Raw genomic sequence first — 18,893 nt, forward strand, 5'->3', positions numbered from 1 at the left:
CAGGAATCACTTGTTGTCAGAAATTATTCAGGATCCGTACCTTACAGAAAGATATCCGTGTCATGGGGCACGGATACCACTGCTCCATCCACATAATTCTGCCTCATGTCATGTCACAGGACACAGATGTAAATCTGACCAGCTGTTCCTGCTGACTAACGTCTACTCATTATGCAATGTTATTTTATTGACTCTTACAACAGAGTATGTTGTTGATGTTGTGGTCTTCAGTCTTGAGACTGGTTTGATGCAGCTCTCCATGCTACCCTATCCTGTGCAAGCTTCTTCATCTCCCAGTACTTACTGCAACCTACATCCTTCTGAATCTGCTTAGTGTATTCATCTCTTGGTCTCCCTCTACGATTTTTACCCTCCACGCTGCCCTCCAATGCTAAATTTGTGATCCCTTGATGCCTCAGAACATGTCCTACTAACCGGTCCCTTCTTTTGTCAAGTTGTGCCAAAAACTCCTTTTCTCCCCAATTCTATTCAATACTTCATCATTAGTTATGTGATCTACCCATCTAATCTTCAGCATTCTTCTGTAGCACCACATTTCGAAAGCTTCTATTCTCTTCTTGTCCATACTATTTATCTCCACGTTTCACTTCCATACATGGCTACACTCCATACAAATACTTTCAGAAACGACTTCCTGACACTTAAATCTATACCTGATGTTAACAAATTTCTCTTCTTCAGAAACGCTTTCCTTGCCATTGCCAGTCTACATTTTATTTCTTCTCTACTTCGACAATCATCAGTTATTTTGCTCCCCAAATAGCAAAACTCCTTTACTACTTTAAGTGTCTCATTTCCTAATCTAATTCCCTCAGCATCACCCGACTTTATTCGACTGCATTCCATTATCCTCGTTTTGCTTTTGTTGATGTTCATCTTATATCCTCCTTTCAAGACACTGTCCATTCCGTTCAACTGCTCTTCCAAGTCCTTCACAGGCTCTGATAAAATTACAATGTCATCGGCGAACCTCAAAGTTTTTATTTCTTCTCCATGGATTTTAAATACCTTCTCCGAATTTTTCTTTTGTTTCCTTCACTGCTTGCTCAATATAGAGATTGAATAACATCGTGGATAGGCTACAACCCTGTCTCACTCCCTTTCCAACCACTGCTTCCATTTCATGCCCCTAGACCCTTATAACTGCCCTCTGGTTTCTGTACAAATTGTAAATAGCCTTTCGCTCACTGTATTTTACCCCTGCCACCTTAAGAATTTGAAAGAGAGTATTCCAGTCAACTTTGTCTAAAGCTTTCCCTATGTCTACAAATGCTAGAAAGGTAGGTTTGCCTTTCCTTAATCTTTCTTCTAAGGTAAGTCATATTGCCTCACGTGTTCCAATATTTCTACGGAATCCAAACTGATCTTCCCCGAGGTCGGCTTCTACCAGTTTTTCCATTCGTCTGTAAAGCATTCGTATTAGTATTTTGCAGCTGTGACTTATTAAATTGAAAGTTCGTTAATTTTCACATCTGTCAGCACCTGCTTCCTTTGGGATTGGAATTATTACATTCTTCTTGAAGTCCGAGAATATTTCGCCTGTATCATATATCTTGCTCACCAGATGATAGAGTTTTATCAGCACTGGCTCTCCCAAGGCCGTCAGTAGTTCTAATGGAATGTTGTCTACTCCCGGGGCCTTGTTTCGACTCAGGTTTTCAGTGCTCTGTCAAACTCTTCACGCATAACCGTATCTCCCATTTCATCTTCATCTACATCATTTCCATAATATTGTCCTCAAGTACATCGCCCTTGTATAGACCCTCTATATACTCCTTCCACCTTTCTGCTTTCCCTTCTTTGCTTAAAACTGGGTTTCCATCTGAGCTCTTGATATTCATACAAGTGGTTCTCTTTTCCCCAAAGGTCTCTTTAATTTTCCTGTAGGCAGTATCTATCTTACACCTAGTGAGATAAGTCTCTACGTCCTTACGTTTGTCCTCTAGCCATGCCTGCTTAGCCATATTGCACTTCCTGTCGATCTCATTTTTGAGACGTTTCTATTCCTTTTTGCCTGCTTCATTTACTGCATTTTTATATTTTCTCCTTTCATCAATTAAATTCAATATATCTTCTGTTACCCAAGGATTTCTACTAGCCCTCGTCTTTTTACCTACTTGATCCTGTGCTGCCTTCACTACTTCACCGCTCAGAGCTGCCCATTCTTCTTCTACTGTACTTCTTTCCCCCATTCCTGTCAATTGTTCCCTTATGCTATCCCTGAAATTCTGTACAACCTCTGGTTTAGTCAGTTTATCCAGGTCCCATCTCCTTAAATTCCCACCTTTTTGCAGTTTCTTCAGTTATAATGTACACTTCATAACCAATAGATTGTGGTCAGAGTCGACATCTGCCCCTGGAAATGTCTTACAATTTAAAACCTGTTTCCTAAATCTCTGTCTTACCATTATATAATCTATCTGATAGATATTGCACGTGTATACTATTTACTGTACCATTTTTATTTTGTTCAAATTATTTCTTAATTTATTTTCATATACAGTTATTTTGATTATAACTGACACGGTGGGCGTACAGTTACAAATAACTTAAAATTTTTTACTTGAATACATCGAAGTTTATAGATTTATCTGACACAGTATAACAGAGTTGCAATCAATTTAGAAATACTAAAAGTAGCAATATTTCCTCCTATCACACATAATTAACATACTTTTATGTGAATTATATTGTAACCGACGCAGCCTTTCTTTAACGGTGAATTTATGAATTAACACACTAGAGCTGATTTCCACAAAACCTATTTGTACACAAAAATGATTTCGTCGACTTTTAATTTCATAAGAAATGTTACTAAAGCTGACATACTTTTCTCTTGTGAACCTGTATTTTTTACAGTATCGAACTTAATGGATACACATTTTTACAATAATGAATGTCTAACAGCATTTACAGGGTTGTACAAAAATATGGAAACACTTAAAGCACAACCATTACAAAGCCTAAAACGGTGTAGGAAAACCATTGGCATTCAAAGTAACGGATAAATACAGGTCGTGTATGGTTTTCATAAGAATTTATACCCTCTTCTGCAAAGTGGTGGCAATTTCAGATAACGACTATGGAAGTGGATACCGATCACCCACTATTCTCTCAAAAGTAGAGTACAAAGGTTCAATAATATTGAGATCTGGTGACTGCAGTGTCCAGCAGAGAAGCGACAATTCATCCTTGTGTTTACAAAACCAATCCTGGAAGATGCGAGCTGTTATCTTGGAACACAGCATCACCACTGGGAAACAAAAATTGTACCATGCTATGGGTCTGATCAGACAAATTGTCAAATAATATGATACTCGGCAGTAATGCGTCCTAGCAGTGTGAGCATGTGGACTCATGGGATACCACAATATGGCTGCCCAAATGATCACCGAATCCCCGTCATGTTTAACTCTTGGCACATAAACCTGGTCAGAAGTCGCAAACAATGTGTAACAAGTCTTACCCCGCCACATAATTTACTTTCATTGCTTCGTAAGTCCGCCCCCGGTAGCTGAATGGTCAGCGTGACGGATTGTCTATCCTCCGGGCCCGGGTTCGATTCCCATCTGGGTCGGGGAATTTTCTCCACGCAGGGACTGGGTGTTATGCTGTCCTCATCATTATCCTATTATTCTAATCGACTGCAGGTCGCCGAAGTGGCGTCATATTGAAAGACCGGCACCTGGCGAACGGCCTGCCCGACGGGGGGCCCCTCGCCATACGATTAAATTAAAAAAAATTGCTTCGTAGTCCAGTTTTCATGGCTTCGGCACCACGTTTTCCAGTCACAGGCATTTGCATAACTGATGAGTGCTTTTGGAATTACAAATCGCCCTGCAGTTCCCTGCTAACGGAGCTGCCTTTGTGTTGAATTCGGGGTGAAGGGATTTGCGAGTGCGACATTCAGTTCTGCAGTGACCATTGCAACTGTCGTCCTCTTATTTTTCGTCAGATTCGTTTTCAGTGACTGTCTCGCACGATCGCTCAACACACACGTACACCGACGTTGCCATTTAGCAGACGATATTTTTCCACTTTCCCTGTATCCGATACAAATCTTCGGCACGGTGCCTCTTGTAACGCCTAACACTTTAAAATTACCGTGGCTAAGGAAGCACTCACCAGATGAGCTCCAACGGTTCGCCTACGTTCGATTTCGCTTAGCTCTGATGCAATGCACTCACAACTACACAGAGCACTGTTCTAACCACGACTGACAATTTCAACAAAAAATTTTCAAATGTGTGTAAAATCTTATGGTACTTAACTGCTAAGGTCATCGTCCCTAAGCTTACACACTACTTAACCTAAATTATCCTAAGGACAAACACACACACACACCCATACCCGAGGGAGGACTCGAACCTCCGCTGGGACCAGCCACACAGTCCATGACTGCAGCGCCTGAGACCTCTCGGCTAATAGGCGCGGCCAATTTCAACTTATTGAGAACAGTGCACAGGTGCAGTTCTTGGTCAGTTACAATAGCGCAGGCTACAGGCTTGGTTAACACCCGCACATACGTTCAAGCCTCCATTTCTCGCGGTATTTTCACATTTTTGTCCAGGCCCTGTAAGTTCATTAAGTCAGTAGGACAATTACATCACACTTGACTTTATAAAAAAAAAGTCGGTATACGAATGATTCCATTAACATTATAGAGGTCTCATGTTTTTTTTGCTCCTGAGAATCGTTAGTTAACTATAGTGGTAAAACAATTTGTAATCCAGAGACGTCTCAAGGGTTCCTTCTTACTCCAAATGGCTGAGCCGTCCTAGAGCGTTATCACCCAATGTCAACATGGGGTACCAGATGTGCTCTGACTTTCCGTGTGCTGGGGGAGGCCACGCGCCAGCGGAGTAGTAGTGACACGGAGATAACGAGTCACAGCCATGTGTGTGGTAGCCCTGAACCAGTATATCAGAGCGTCGACGCAGAGGAAAACCTTGTGTTGTTAAATGGCCAGAAACACGCCGCAGGCTCGAGAGCTTTATGGCAGGATATGGACAGGTTTGGTTTCATGGTTAATCAAAGAGTTGCATAGTTTCTATCAAACAGTTGTATCGTTTCTCCCTTCGGTGGTGGTGGCGTTTTATGTTTATAAGGCTAATCAAATTTTACTGATAATTATTAATTATCTTTGTTTCATGGGGCAACGGTCTTGCCGCAGTGGATACACTGGTTCCCGTGAGATCACCGAAGTTAAGCGCTGTCGGGTGTGGCTGGCACTTGGATGGATGACCATCCAGGCCGCCATGCGCTGTTGCCATTTTTCGGGGTGGTCATCAGTCTACTGACTGGTTTGATGCGGCCCGCCACGAATTCCTTTCCTGTGCTAACCTCTTCATCTCAGAGTAGCACTTGCAACCTACGTCCCCAATTATTTGCTTGACGTATTCCAATCTCTGTCTTCCTCTACAGTTTTTGCCCTCTACACAGCTCCCTCTACTACCATGGAAGTCATTCCCTCATGTCTTAGCAGATGTCCTATCATCCTGTCCCTTCTCTTTATCAATGTTTTCCACATATTCCTTTCCTCTCCGATTCTGCGTAGAACCTCCTCATTCCTTACCTTATCAGTCCACCTAATTTTCGACATTCGTCTATAGCACCACATCTCAAATGCTTCGATTCTCTTCTGTTCCGGTTTTCCCACAGTCCATGTTTCACTACCATACAATGCTGTACTCCAGACGTACATCCTCAGAAATTTCTTCCTCAAATTAAGGCTTTTTCCAGGTCAACAAATACTATGAAAGTGTCCTGATTTTTCTTTAGCCTTGCTTCCATTATTAGCAGTAACGTCAGAATTGCCTCTCTCGTCCCTTTACTTTTCCTAAAGCCAAACTGACCGTCACCTAGCGCATTCTCAATTTTCTTTTCCATTCTTCTGTATATTATTCTTGTAAGCAGCTTCGATGCATGAGCTGTTAAGCTGATTGTGCGATAATTCTCGCACTTGTCAGCTCTTGCCGTCTTCGGAATTGTGTGGATGATGCTTTTCCGAAAGTCAGATGGTATGTCGCCTGACTCATATTCTACACACCAACGTGAATAGTCGTTTTGTTGCCACTTCCCCCAATGATTTTAGAAATTCTGATGGAATGTTATCTATCCCTTCTGCCTTATTTGACCGTAAGTCCTCCAAAGCTCTTTTAAATTCCGATTCTAATGCTGGGTCCCCTATCTCTTCTAAATCGACTCCCGTTTCTTCTTCTATCACATCAGACAAATCTTCACCCTCATAGAGGCTTTCAATGTATTCTTTCCACCTACCTGCTCTCTCCTCTGCATTTAACGGTGGAATTCCCGTTGCACTCTTAATGTTACCACCGTCGCTTTTAATGTCACCAAAGGTTGTTTTGACTTTCCTGTATGCTGAGTCTGTCCTTCCGACAATCATATCTTTTTCGATGTATTCACATTTTTCCTGCAGCCATTTCGTCTTAGCTTCCCTGCACTTCCCATTTATTTCATTCCTCAGCGACTTGTATTTCTGTAATCCTGATTTTCCCGGAACATGTTTGTACTTCCTCCTTTCATCAATCAACTGAATTAATTCTTCTGTTACCCATGGTTTCTTCGCAGCTACCTTCTTTGTACCTATGTTTTCCTTCCCAACTTCTGTGATGGCCCTTTTTAGAGATGTCCATTCCTCTTCAACTGTACTGCCTACTGCGCTATTCCTTATTGCTGTATCTATAGCGTTAGAGAACTTCAAACGTATCTCGTCATTCCTTAGTACTTCCGTATCCCACTTCTTTGCGTATTGATTCTTCCTGACTAATGTCTTGAACTTCAGCCTACTCTTCATCACTACTATATTGTGATCTGAGTCTATATCTGCTCCTGGGTACGCCTTACAATCCAGTATCTGATTTCGGAATCTCTGTCTGACCATGATGTAATCTAATTGAAATCTTCCCGTATCTCCCGGCCTTTTCCAAGTATACCTCCTCCTCTTGTGATTCTTGAACAGGGTATTCGCTATTACTAGCTGAAACTTGTTACAGTACTCAATTAGTCTTTCTCCTCTTTCATTGCTTGTCCCAAGCCCATATTCTCCTGTAACCTTTTTTTCTACTCCTTCCCCTACAACTGCATTCCAGTCGCCCATGACTATTAGATTTTCGTCCCCCTTTACATACTGCATTATCCTTTCAATATCCTCATACACTTTCTCTATCTGTTCATCTTCAGCTTGCGACGTCGGCATGTATACCTGGACTACTCGACCGAATAGTAGCGGCTTCGGTCACAGAAAACCATCGTAACGACCGAGAGAGCGGTGTGCTGACCAATCGCCCCTCCTATACGCATCCTCAACTGAGGATGACACGGCGGTCGTATGTCCCGATGGGCCACTAGCGGCCTGAAGACGGAGTGCTTGTTTCATGTGTGATATTTCAAATTTGGTCACCTCTGGCGGTGCAGCTGTCAACGCGATGTCTACTTCTTGTTTACACACTGAATCGCACTACACACGCTCATGTTTATAAACGGTTTTTTTTGAGAAGTATGCCTCGCCGAGTGGCCGCGCCGTTTGAGGCGTCATGTCACGGACTGCGCGGCCCCTACCGCCGGAGGTTCGAGTCCTCCCTCGGGCATTGGTGTGTGTGCTGTTGTTAGCATAAGTTAGTTTAAGTGGTGTGTAAGTCTAGGGACCGACGACCTAAGCAGTTTGGTCCCTCAGGAATTACCACACGTTTTAACATTTTTCAGACGAATTAAGACAACACGATACGTACAAGTGAGTGCCATAGTGAACAGTTCAACTTTCTGGCTGCCTGCTGCACTTCTAACAAATATGATTAGGAGTGTCGCAACTGTATGCCATTGACTGTTAACAGAGATGATTTAATCGCGGGCTATCTCGGTTAAAACCTAGAATGCAGCACCAGAAAAATTTGAAATAAAAAATGTCTTTATTTTAATACCCTGATGCGTTCTTCTTATAATCTTAAAACACGGAGATACTACTATTTTTATAGGATTATTCGGATGAAATGACTTAATTTGTCGTTCACCTCTCAAACTCTGCGCTTCCTTACGTCAAGTTCCCAGTGACACCCGGTCGAACACGTGGTACTTCGACTGGCCAAACGATGAGACTCAGAAGTGAGTTCGATTTTGCGGACAGCCGATTTCTTTCACAGCTCAGTGCATCCAAAGGATCATAAAATGTCTTACTTCCTGTCGCCATGCATAATCTGTTAAAACTCTGGACAACCATTTTCATAAAATTTTATTTGCTAACGAGGTATTGCAGGTAACGACCGAAACGTCTTAAGATCCGTATCATCTGACAGCCAGTTAACTGACTCGTGGCGTAATAGCAACGTCACGAGACAATCGCGAACGTTTCACTGCGATATTCAAAACTAAAAAGTACTATTGCGACCAATTGGAAACAACTCCAAAAAATTATCAACGTCCCTGTTACAGTATTATAACGACTGTACCCTTCACTGCAGACAGATAACAAAAACATAACAGAAAAGTACAATTATATCTGTAGTAAGACGTTGTTTGAAATTTTCCGTGAAAATTGTTATTGTGGATTATCATAAAATGCAAATTAATAGCCATAAAAATGAAAGATTAAAACAAGAAGTTCCTTCTTACGAATCTCATCAATTCATAAATTCATAAACTGTGCACCCGAACAAATTTTATATAATTAAAAAATAGCTCTTAATACGGCGTTAGAGGCTTTTAATGTAATAATTGCTCAATGCCGGACTTCAACTAGATCGTGGAGTACTTTTCTCAGTTTGACGCCTTTTTTGAGTACCTCAAACATCTTATCCCATTTAACATTATCAAAGGCTTTCTCTTTAACGTATACATTGAAGAGGCGCTGAAAAAAGTAAGGGAAAATTCACAGACAGGTGTAGTAATTCATGGCCAACGAATAGATATGATAAGATATGCCGATGATATAGCTGTCCTGGCTGAAAGTGAAGAAGATCTTATAGTCCTACTGAATAGAATGGATAAAGTTATGGGTGAAGAATATAATATGAGAATTAATAAAGCCAAAACAAAAGTAATGGCATGCGACAAAGAAGATCAAATGAAAGTCCAAGTTCATGTAGGCAATGAACTGCTTGAACAAGTTGATAAATTTACTTATCTGGGCAGTAATATTACCAGGGATGGGAGGAGCAAGGCAGAAGTTAGAAGTAGAATAGCTCAAGCAAAGGCTGCTTTTAACAAGAAGAAAAACATATTAACATCTAAGAGCATCAGCCTTGAAATCAGGAAAAGATTTTTGAAATCATACGTGTGGAGTGTGGCATGCTATGGGTGTGAAACATGGACTCTCGGGACAGAGGAAGACCAGAAGCTAAATTCTTTTGAATGTGGTGCTATAGACGCATGCTCAAAATAAAATGGATCGACAAGGTCACAAACGAAGTGGTTCAGGAAAGAGCAGGTGAGAAGAGAAGCTTCTGGAGTTTCATTGATAAAAGAAGAGTGCAATTTACAGGCCATCTATTAAGACATAAAGGACTCCTGAACACAATCATAGAGGGATATGTCGAGGGAAAAAGACCAAGAGGAAGACCACGACTGAGATACATGGATCAAATCGTGAAAGATGTGGGATGTATCACCTACAAAGAAATGAAGAGAAAAGCTGAAAGACGCACAGAATGGAGACAAGCTGCCATTGTAGCTGTTCAAAACCAATCCTTGGATTGACCACTACAGAAGAAGAGAAGAGTAATAGCATATGTGTGTTTAGTTACAAAAGCGTACGTTACCCGTATTCAAACAGGCATCCTACCTTTCACCGACAATGATGTACAGTTTATATCAGTCGAGACTGCGATATGGATCATCGCCTTTACGCTTTTAACTAGGAAAAATCTATTTCTGACTCCAGCCCCAAGGTGCATTTTCTTACTGTAGTGGATCACATCAACAACAGAATGATAATAAAATGAAGACTGGATGCAAAGCTTCAATCAAAGGCCTCCATTCTTGCTTCCCAATGTTCTGATTTCGACATACTTTTTATTTACATTGTCCCAGATGTTTGGAGAAACCACAGCGATGACGGTCTTGTATTTTCTCATTGCATGCCTATAGCCGTCTAATTTATCTAACCCTCACATCTGCGAATGATTCAGTACATCGTAGGATTATTATATTCTGTCTGGTGGGGCTCGTGGTTCCCATATTGGCGAACGCTCTCTAAAACGTTTACAGACCGTGTCTTCATTTCTTTTCACAATTAACTTCTACATAACAGCAAACGATAACGCCAACATAAGATCTGCAGGCAGCATATTTAGCCGCCGACGTCACGTTTCCTGATACTTTAGCGCAATAAATAATACTAAGATGACGCGTTTTTAAGAGATATTTAATGCCGTGTATATTAGCTTCGCTGCATGCTTAACGTTTTTCCCACTTTCAGTCTCGAATTTGACACGATTAATGTTTTTCGCGTTTATGAGATCTGGCGATGAGACACTGATGTTACGTGATTTCACAAGTCCTGTGTTGTGACTGGCTAAAAGAAGCAAATCGAGTAATACTCATGTTGATTTAAGTATCTGCGAAACTATCACGCCATACTTGTTGGTTTTGTATTTATACTTGCGTACTACGAAAATATACGATGTAAGTGAGCACTTTTAGTGCTGTTTGTTGCGCTTAAGTGTCGAGGAATGTGACGTCTGTGGTTAAACGTGCCACCGTGCATTGTTCCGTTGAAGTTAACGTATGTTATATACCATCGCCTGGATTCACAATATTTTTGTTCTTGAGCTATGTTTCCGCCGGATTTGAGAGCAAAAAGTTCCTTCATTGCACAATGAGGTAACAGTCAGCATTTCTGCCAAATAAATTGCACACTGAATTCATATTGTGCCGTTTGCAGACACGCAGTGTGCTCTTGTTATTCGCAAGACAATAAAACCCACAGGAGCTCGGGCACAATGCAATCTCAAAAGGAAACTTGCTAATAACAATCTTTATCCCGCAAATACCGTCAGCAGTCAAGGAAATTCTTACGAAATAACGGTAACGGGGCATGTTTCTTGCGGTTATTTCCTCTAATAACTCGCGACATTCTCGCTACGTAGGTGTCATTTATGTAACCGTATCCTAGTGCACTCTAGCGAGACATTCATAAACTTAATATGTTTTCTTACAGCGAATGGAATTTCCAGTGCCAGAAAGAAAGAACTTTCTTCTTAACAGTCGGTTGAATAAGCATCAAAGCGTAGTAGAGGTATACAGAGACAGAGATTCGATAGCGAAGGTACAGCCACTGTGTTGATTCATTTCGTTACAAGCAGAAAAATGTGAAACTGATTGATTGATTGATTAATTGAGAATGATGGGTTATGGGACTGAACGGCGTGGTCATCAGTCCCGTGATTCTCGCGGAAGAGAGAGAGACCGTTAAAAGGGGACGGATCCTGTCACAGGGTTCAAACTGTAAAACGAGGAAGTTAAAACACACACACGGTACACCAAATCTAAAAACTGGAAAAAAAGGGGGTAAAAGAGCGGTCTTTCCCAGACCGAGAAAACATGAAGTGAGGCCCCAACCAAAACCACCCTACCCCTGCTCAAGGAGTACAGCAAAATCCTATATCTGACAACAAAAACCACTTTCACCGAGGAAAGTGAGGACCAGTTCAACCATCCGTGAATCGTCTGCTAAAATTAAAGATAAAGAATCCGGAATACTATTCTTGGTACGAAGGACCAAAGGAAGGGGACAATCCCCCAATATATGAAATACCGTCAGTCTGGCTCCTCAACCACATTGTGGATGTGGTTCGTTACGCAATAGGAAAAAGTGAGACAGCCTGACATGACCAATGCATAGACACCATAAGAGGGTGGACTCCTTCCGAGAGGAGCGGGAGGAAGAGCGCTGAATCACAGTAGTCTCCTTGATTGTGTAGAGTTTATTACTGAGAGCAGTAGTGCACCAGATGTCATTCCACTTTTGGGCAAAGAGAGATTCGCATATGCGCAGCAGGAATCATGAATGGGAATGGCTTATATAGCCAAACTGTCACCCAGAGAGAAGATCATGGACCAAAGGGTGAGGAGTGTAGCATTTGTCGATAGCCTGCAGGCTACTCATTGAGTCGGTGCATATTAAATCACTGTGGAGAGAGAGCTGAGTAAAAAAATGGAGGACCCTGTTGATGGCTTGCAACTCTACTGGGAACACAGTACATGATCCCGCCAACAAATGATCTAAGCCAGTAGGAAACGTAAAAGTGTATCCTGCCTTATCTATCGTTTTAGAATCATCAGTGTAGAAGATCATAGCATCCTGTATCTCTGCAAGGATGGATCTTACAAGATGCTGGAAGACTGTAGGGGTGACAGAGACCTTAATACCCTGCAATAGACACGATCAAAGGGGGGGGGGGGGTGAGAGGAAATACTTGGGGCGCATTTCAGTCAGTGGAGATGGAGCACCCGACAGTGCCCACTCAAAGCCGGAAGAGCCTGTTGGATAAAAACTTGTACATAAAAAACGGAAGGGGGCCGCGAAAGCCCCAGTCTTGGAGAGTAACTAAAATGTGATGGCGCCAAGCCTTGTCGTTTGGCTAACGTACGTCAAAGAAGACCGCGGCAAGGTGCCGGCGATTAGTAACAGCCTGTCGGATTGTAATTTTCAATCTGAGTAAATACTCAGTTGGAGGTCGTCCTTTCCGGAAACCACAGTGACACGGGGACAAAATGCATCGATATTCGAGTACCCAACATAATCAGAAGCTAACCATCATCTCAAGCAGCTTACAAAGTACGTTGGTCAGGCTAGTCGGGCGGTAGCTGTCGAAAGACGTCGGTTTCTTCCGGTGTTTAAGGACGGGGGTAACTACACTGTCCCGCCATTGCGAGGGGAAGGCACCTATGAACTAAATGCGGTTGAAGACTCTGAGTAACGTCCTCTGCGTAACGTCCAAGTGTTGGATCTTCGTATATCCATATTTAAATTGGATGATGGTGGGATATCAGCTGCCGGCCGCGGTGGCCGTGCGGTTCTAGGCTCGTCAGTCCGGAATCGCGAGACTGCTACGGTCGCAGGTTCGAATCCTGCCTCGGGTATGGATGTGTGTGATGTCCTTAGGTTAATTAGGTTTAAGTAGTTGTAAGTTCTAGGGGACTGATGAACTCAGATGTTAAGTCCCATAGTGCTCAGAGCCATTTGAACCATTTTTTTTGGATATCAGCTGGTATAATTTTTTTTATTGAAAATGAAACTCCTCCAGCTGTATTTAAGATTTAATACTTATTTGGTTACTAGTTTCGACGTTGCGTCAACGTCGTCTTCAGGCCCGTACACTTTGATGCATGCATGTGAAGCACGCATTGGTCTCACCGCGGTCTTCTAGTACTCAGCCACACACAACTGATATCAAAGTGTACGGGCCTGAAGATGACGTTGACGCAACGTCGAAACTAGAAGCCAAATAAATATGAAATCTTAAATACAGGTGGAGGAGTTTCATTCTCAATTAAAAAAAGTGTTGGATCGTCTGGTTGTGGATAGAATCAGTTTCTGGGGCCGTGTCATGTGAAGAGGTAAGAGCCTGCAAGACTTCCCGTTCAATGAAGGGTTCATTATAGGTTTCAGCTTGGTGGCGTTTGAAACAGAGGGGGCTCTGCCCAACTCGGCGTTTCTGCTGGCGAAAGGGAGCAGGATAGGAAGAGGACGCTAATACTGTCGCGGAATGTGTCGCGTGGTGCTCTGCAAGGACCAATCGATTAGTACACGAGTACATTGGAGGATAAGGCCCCAGGTCAGTCGACGTCGTTGGTGGCCCAGAAGGCTGCGGAGCTTGGACCAGACCTGCGATGAAGGGGCATGTGTCTTCAGGGAGGAAACAGCGCTATCAACATTCCTTTTAACATAATAAGGTAACGAGCCTTAGCATGGAGATTCTTAAGAGAGAGGAGGTTGGTCTGTGGAGGACGTCGTTTAAATCGCTGCAGCGTCCGTCAGTGGTGCTGGACAGCGACTGCTACATCCTTGATCCACCACGATACCGGTCGACGAGGGGGATCTGTGGATAGGGGGACAGCAGTGCCAGTACCGTAAAAAATAGTGGCAGAGACGCCCTGCACGTCCGAATAACGCAATTCAAGAGAGAAGTGTCGAAGTGCACAGCAGACGCTTGTAAAGGTCAATTGGCCCTGCGGAATGCCCAACGTGGGGGCCTGTCTGTCTTGCGGCGGCAGGGGAACAATAGAATCACTGAAAAGCGGCCCCATCATCATGGGGTGACCAGTGTCGGGAAGCCACGAGAGCAGGGGAAGAGATTTTGAGATCTATAGCAGTAAAGGTGCCATGACCATGAGTGGGTAGGGGAACCACCTTTGGGAAGACATAAATCAAAGTCTGTAACAAGTTGGTCAATTATAAGACACCTACCCAACGAAGTAGCATAGAAGTCTCCGAGAGGAGATACGGGGACGGGAGTTGCTCTATTAAGATAGACAGTTGAACATAAGGATGTAGTCTACCTGGCAGATATTGCAAACGTTAATTGCCGGAGTCGTTTGCACTCTAACCACAATTGCTTCGAGGTTAGTATGAAGGAGGATCGGGTCACTAATGACATTGGCGCGAGTGGAGACCCCTCCAGACACTATCGCAGGAGCCAGCACGGTTCCGACAGAACACCCGGTAACCACGACACGTTGGAGAGCGGTCATCACGGAAATGCGTTTCTTGAAGAGCAAGACAGAACGAAGAATAGGAGGAAAGAAGGCATTGTATTTCCAATAGTTCACAACAATATTCAATGTAATTCCACTGGACTATCGTGTGGTGAGCGTCCAGGTTAGACATAGGGAAACCGAGGCAAGATCATGTCTCTCCGTCACTGATCGTCACAGATGAAGATGGGGTCACATCCATAAAAACTGGGTCTGATTCGGGATGAGGAGGAGAGGGCGAAGCATCCCAGGAAGCCGTGGAAGCCTCGTCCTTTGAATTGCACTGCTTCTTGTTCCCCCTCGGAGGGAGGGAAAGGGAGTATCAGTGAGGGAGTAGGTGGCAGCGATGTCGGGATCAGACAGAGAGCAAGCGGCTTTGGAGCCCTCGGAGCGTGGGTCTCTCAGACGTCCCGATCTTGCAGGCTTCCTATCCTAACGACAAGGAGGAGTGTTCCGAGAGGGAGCTCCATCCCTTGCTGGATCCAGAGAAGAGGATGTCTTCTCTGGCCGAGAATGTGGAGGAGGAATAGGAGGAGCGGTTCCTGGATGGGAAGGGACCGTTGATGTCTTGCTGGTGTAGTCTCCATGTTGGTGTGTAAATCTTGTAATTCGTTTCCGCTAGATGGAATCTTTTCGGCCACAGTCAAGACTTCTCTGGCAGATGGATGTCTATGGCGCGAATGCAAAAATAAAGCGTGGGAGCTTTGACCCCTTTCTTAGTCGAATCTGACTTATCATTTATCTGTCGCTAATAAGAAGTACAAAAATTCGCTATATTAATGGCAACCAGTTCATTTCTGATGTAGGGGACCATTTCAAACACTTTACAGCACATTGCCGTGGTAGCCTAATTTTTCTCTCATCATGCTATACATTGTTTACTCCTTGGCATGAACACACAATCACGGAATACGGCTACTGGGAAAACGCAGATAATTTCAAAACAAGGGCAAGCAGAACTAAAGTACTTATACATAGTTTACGGAACTTTCAAGCAATAAAACTGATGAACATATAGCTGAATGAAAGCTCGTCAATCCCCTATGTATTGAGAAAGTGGTCCAAAAATGGTTCAAATGGTTCTAAGCACTATGGGACTTAACTGGCTCTGAGCACTATGGGACTTAACATCTTAGGTCATCAGTCCCCTAGAACTTAGAACTACTTAAACCTAACTAACCTAAGGACATCACACACATCCATGCCCGAGGCAGCATTCGAACCTGCGACCGTAGCAGTCGCGCGGTTCCGGACTGAGCGCCTAGATATGGGACTTAACTGCTGAGGTCATCACTCCCATAGACTTAGAACTACTTAAACCTAACTGACCTAAGGACATCTCACACATCCATGCCCTAGGCAGGATTCTAACCTGCGACTGTAGCAGCAGCGCGGTTCCGGACTGAAGCGCCTAGAACCGCTCGGCCACAGCGGCTGGCGAATGTAGTCCATCCGAGTCTTGCAGCTTCCAGTTAATAATGTTCCGAGAAGTCTGACAGGTAACCTGACATGTAAAGTCATAGGTATATATTAAGAACCTCTTTGACTACATGCCATGACGAAAGGAAAACATTTGTGTTGTTTCCTAATCTCGTAACTCTCCATGGCTATGCTATTCCAGAAGCCACTGCCGTTACAGAGTTCTTGTTTCGCCTCCTTCGCGATTATAATTTGAGAGAGACTTAAGTGTACCTATCTCCCAAATTTCCGTATGGTGTGATGCCGTGCAGGAATCTAACTAGACTTGCTATCCCGAGAACAAATTCCAAATAATGAGGAGTACCCACTCGTCGTATACCCTCTGAGATTTTATGTTCGAGTGTGTTAGCAAAGAGGTTTGAGATGCCAGACGACCAGCATATGGACACGTCATGACTCACTTGCTCAACGCGCCTATAACGGAAGTGACAGTGAATGCTGGTCTGTGAACTGTACGAAAACTGGCGCATGGAGGGTAATCATTTGTGTGCCTTTTGCAGGTGGTGGCGGGGCCGGATCAGGACCGGCTGTGTCTGGCTGTGGCCCAGGAGATCGAGGCAGCCCTAGGCGGCTGGGTGCCGCCCCCATAGCGCGCTGGTGCCTGCAGGCTTCTCCCTCCAGTCCTGTGCAAATCTTAAATATGTGATGAAATTTCTATTGTGTCCGCGCTGGCCAGTAACTACTTTTTTTTTAACTGTTGGGTTTTGTTTTATTTAAACCCCACGTAACTATATTTAAAAAAAAATCTGTTGGGTTTTGTATTTTTTAAACCTTCTCACCATTCCCAACCCTTAGCAAATTACCAACTTGTTCCATAACCTAGTTACCCTTATCTGCTGTTGTCACACACCTATCTGAAACTAATACTATACAAATTATTGAAGCTTTTCTGAGGATTAACTTGTACGTAAATCAAACGTATAACACACAGAATATGCAATTGCAGTCTTTCTCGGAGTATTCCACTGATGAATTCTTCTCGGGTTATCAGCCGAGTGGTGGCGTCGTCGCAGCGTTTCAATCCGTTTCACCAAAAGTACGAAACTCATTGAAACGTTGCGACAAGACGACGCCACCAGTCGGCTGATAACTCGATAAGAATTCATCAACACACAGAATGTTTGAAAAATATTCATACGATTTATTTACTTCCATAGAACCAAATGGAGGAGAAAAATTTCCATAGTCATAAAACGTGTCTGTACATGAAATTAACATTAGAAAAATAAAATAAAATAAAATGTATGCGAATTCTATGCGGACGACAGTCTACTAATATATATTAACGTAATTAGCTTATTTTTTCCAGGAACTCCCCGACAGAATGGAAGGAGTGAGCCACGAGGCAATTCTCAAGGTGAGAAGTGAATGTGCGTTGATTACTGCTGAGATTTTTAATACCTGTTGTAGCTTATTGAAAATGGGTACAGCAGAATACTGCACACCTTTCTGCTAAGACTCCAGGAGTTGCGATCTAAATGCAGATTTGATTTCTGCCTAGTATTAACTGAGTGAAAGCTGTTAATTCTTGGGCATAAGCTCATATTGTTGACAACAAACGTCATTAAGGTAAATATCTATTTTGAGGCTAATGCCAGTACTCCCAGAATCCGGAGGAGGGGTCAACGAGATGTTCGCGAACTAACATCGCATACTGATCTAATTGCCCGTTTCTGTGCCACAAAAAACCCCTTTTGAATCAGAAGAGTTACCCCCAAAAATAATACCATCTGTCCTAAGCGAATGAAAATAAGCAATGTAGACTAATGGTAAATATATTTACATTAAGTTTTTGAACAAGGTCCTGAACATAGACTTTCCACGACAGCTTACTATCTATCTGAACACCTAGGAATTTAAACTGTTCGGACTCACTAATCATACTTCCGTTCTGTGTAACTGAAATGTCTGTTGTAGTTGAATGGTGTGTCAGAAAGTGTCAAAACGTAATCTTACTGTGCTTGAGCACGAGTTTATTTTTTACACGACAGGAACTTACGTCCAAAACTGCACTATCTGGCACATTACTTACGTTGCACACAACGTCCTGCACTGTTAAGGTAGTGTCGTCAGCAAACAGCAATATTTTAATGTCACCTTTCACATTAGAAGGTCTATACAGCAACAGTCGCAGATCTCACCCATGCCCATGGGGGACCCCCTCTTAACGTGCCCCAGTCGGGATCCGCGTATTTGCCATTCCAAGCACCGTGGAGATGATATTTTCTTGTCTGTTCTTAACGTAAGAGAGGGACCTCTTATTCCATAATCGCCCAACTTCTGCAGTAATATTTTGTGAGCAACACAATGAAAGGCCTTAGTCAAATCAAAGCCTTGCGGTCGCAAATTGTTACTGAATCCGTCCGGTGCCTCACAGAGAAAAGAGAATATAGCATTTTCATTTGTTAACCCACTTCTTAAACAAAAATGTACTTTTCACAGAAAACTATGTGAACACCGATGGCATAGAAATAAATCTAAAATTTGAAGGACATCATCTTCACGCCAGTGACTGTTATAAGTTTTTATTACAATACTGCAATTTATCAAGTGCTGATATTATGGCTTTAAGCCATGTCAACGTAACATCAGCACTTGATAATGGCCTAAGGCCGAAATTGCAATAGTGTAATAAAAACTTAGAACAGTCACTGGCGTGAAGATGATGTCCTTAAAAAATT

The 18,893-nt window shown here is 43.0% G+C and overlaps 1 protein-coding gene across 1 annotated transcript in view; it reads left to right on the top strand.

The window, feature by feature from the left end:
• Positions 1-16,846, top strand: part of LOC126462620 (fatty-acid amide hydrolase 2-A-like) — an 83,516-nt gene extending 66,670 nt beyond the window's left edge. Inside the window, exon 10 of the mRNA XM_050096091.1 lies at positions 16,713-16,846. Coding sequence (XP_049952048.1) covers positions 16,713-16,802 — 90 coding nt within the window. The 3' untranslated portion in view covers positions 16,803-16,846. The remainder of the gene's footprint in view (positions 1-16,712) is intronic.
• The last annotated feature ends 2,047 nt before the right edge of the window (positions 16,847-18,893 follow it).

This window comes from Schistocerca serialis, chromosome 1 (assembly GCF_023864345.2).
Source record: "Schistocerca serialis cubense isolate TAMUIC-IGC-003099 chromosome 1, iqSchSeri2.2, whole genome shotgun sequence".
NCBI lineage: Eukaryota > Metazoa > Arthropoda > Insecta > Orthoptera > Acrididae > Schistocerca > Schistocerca serialis.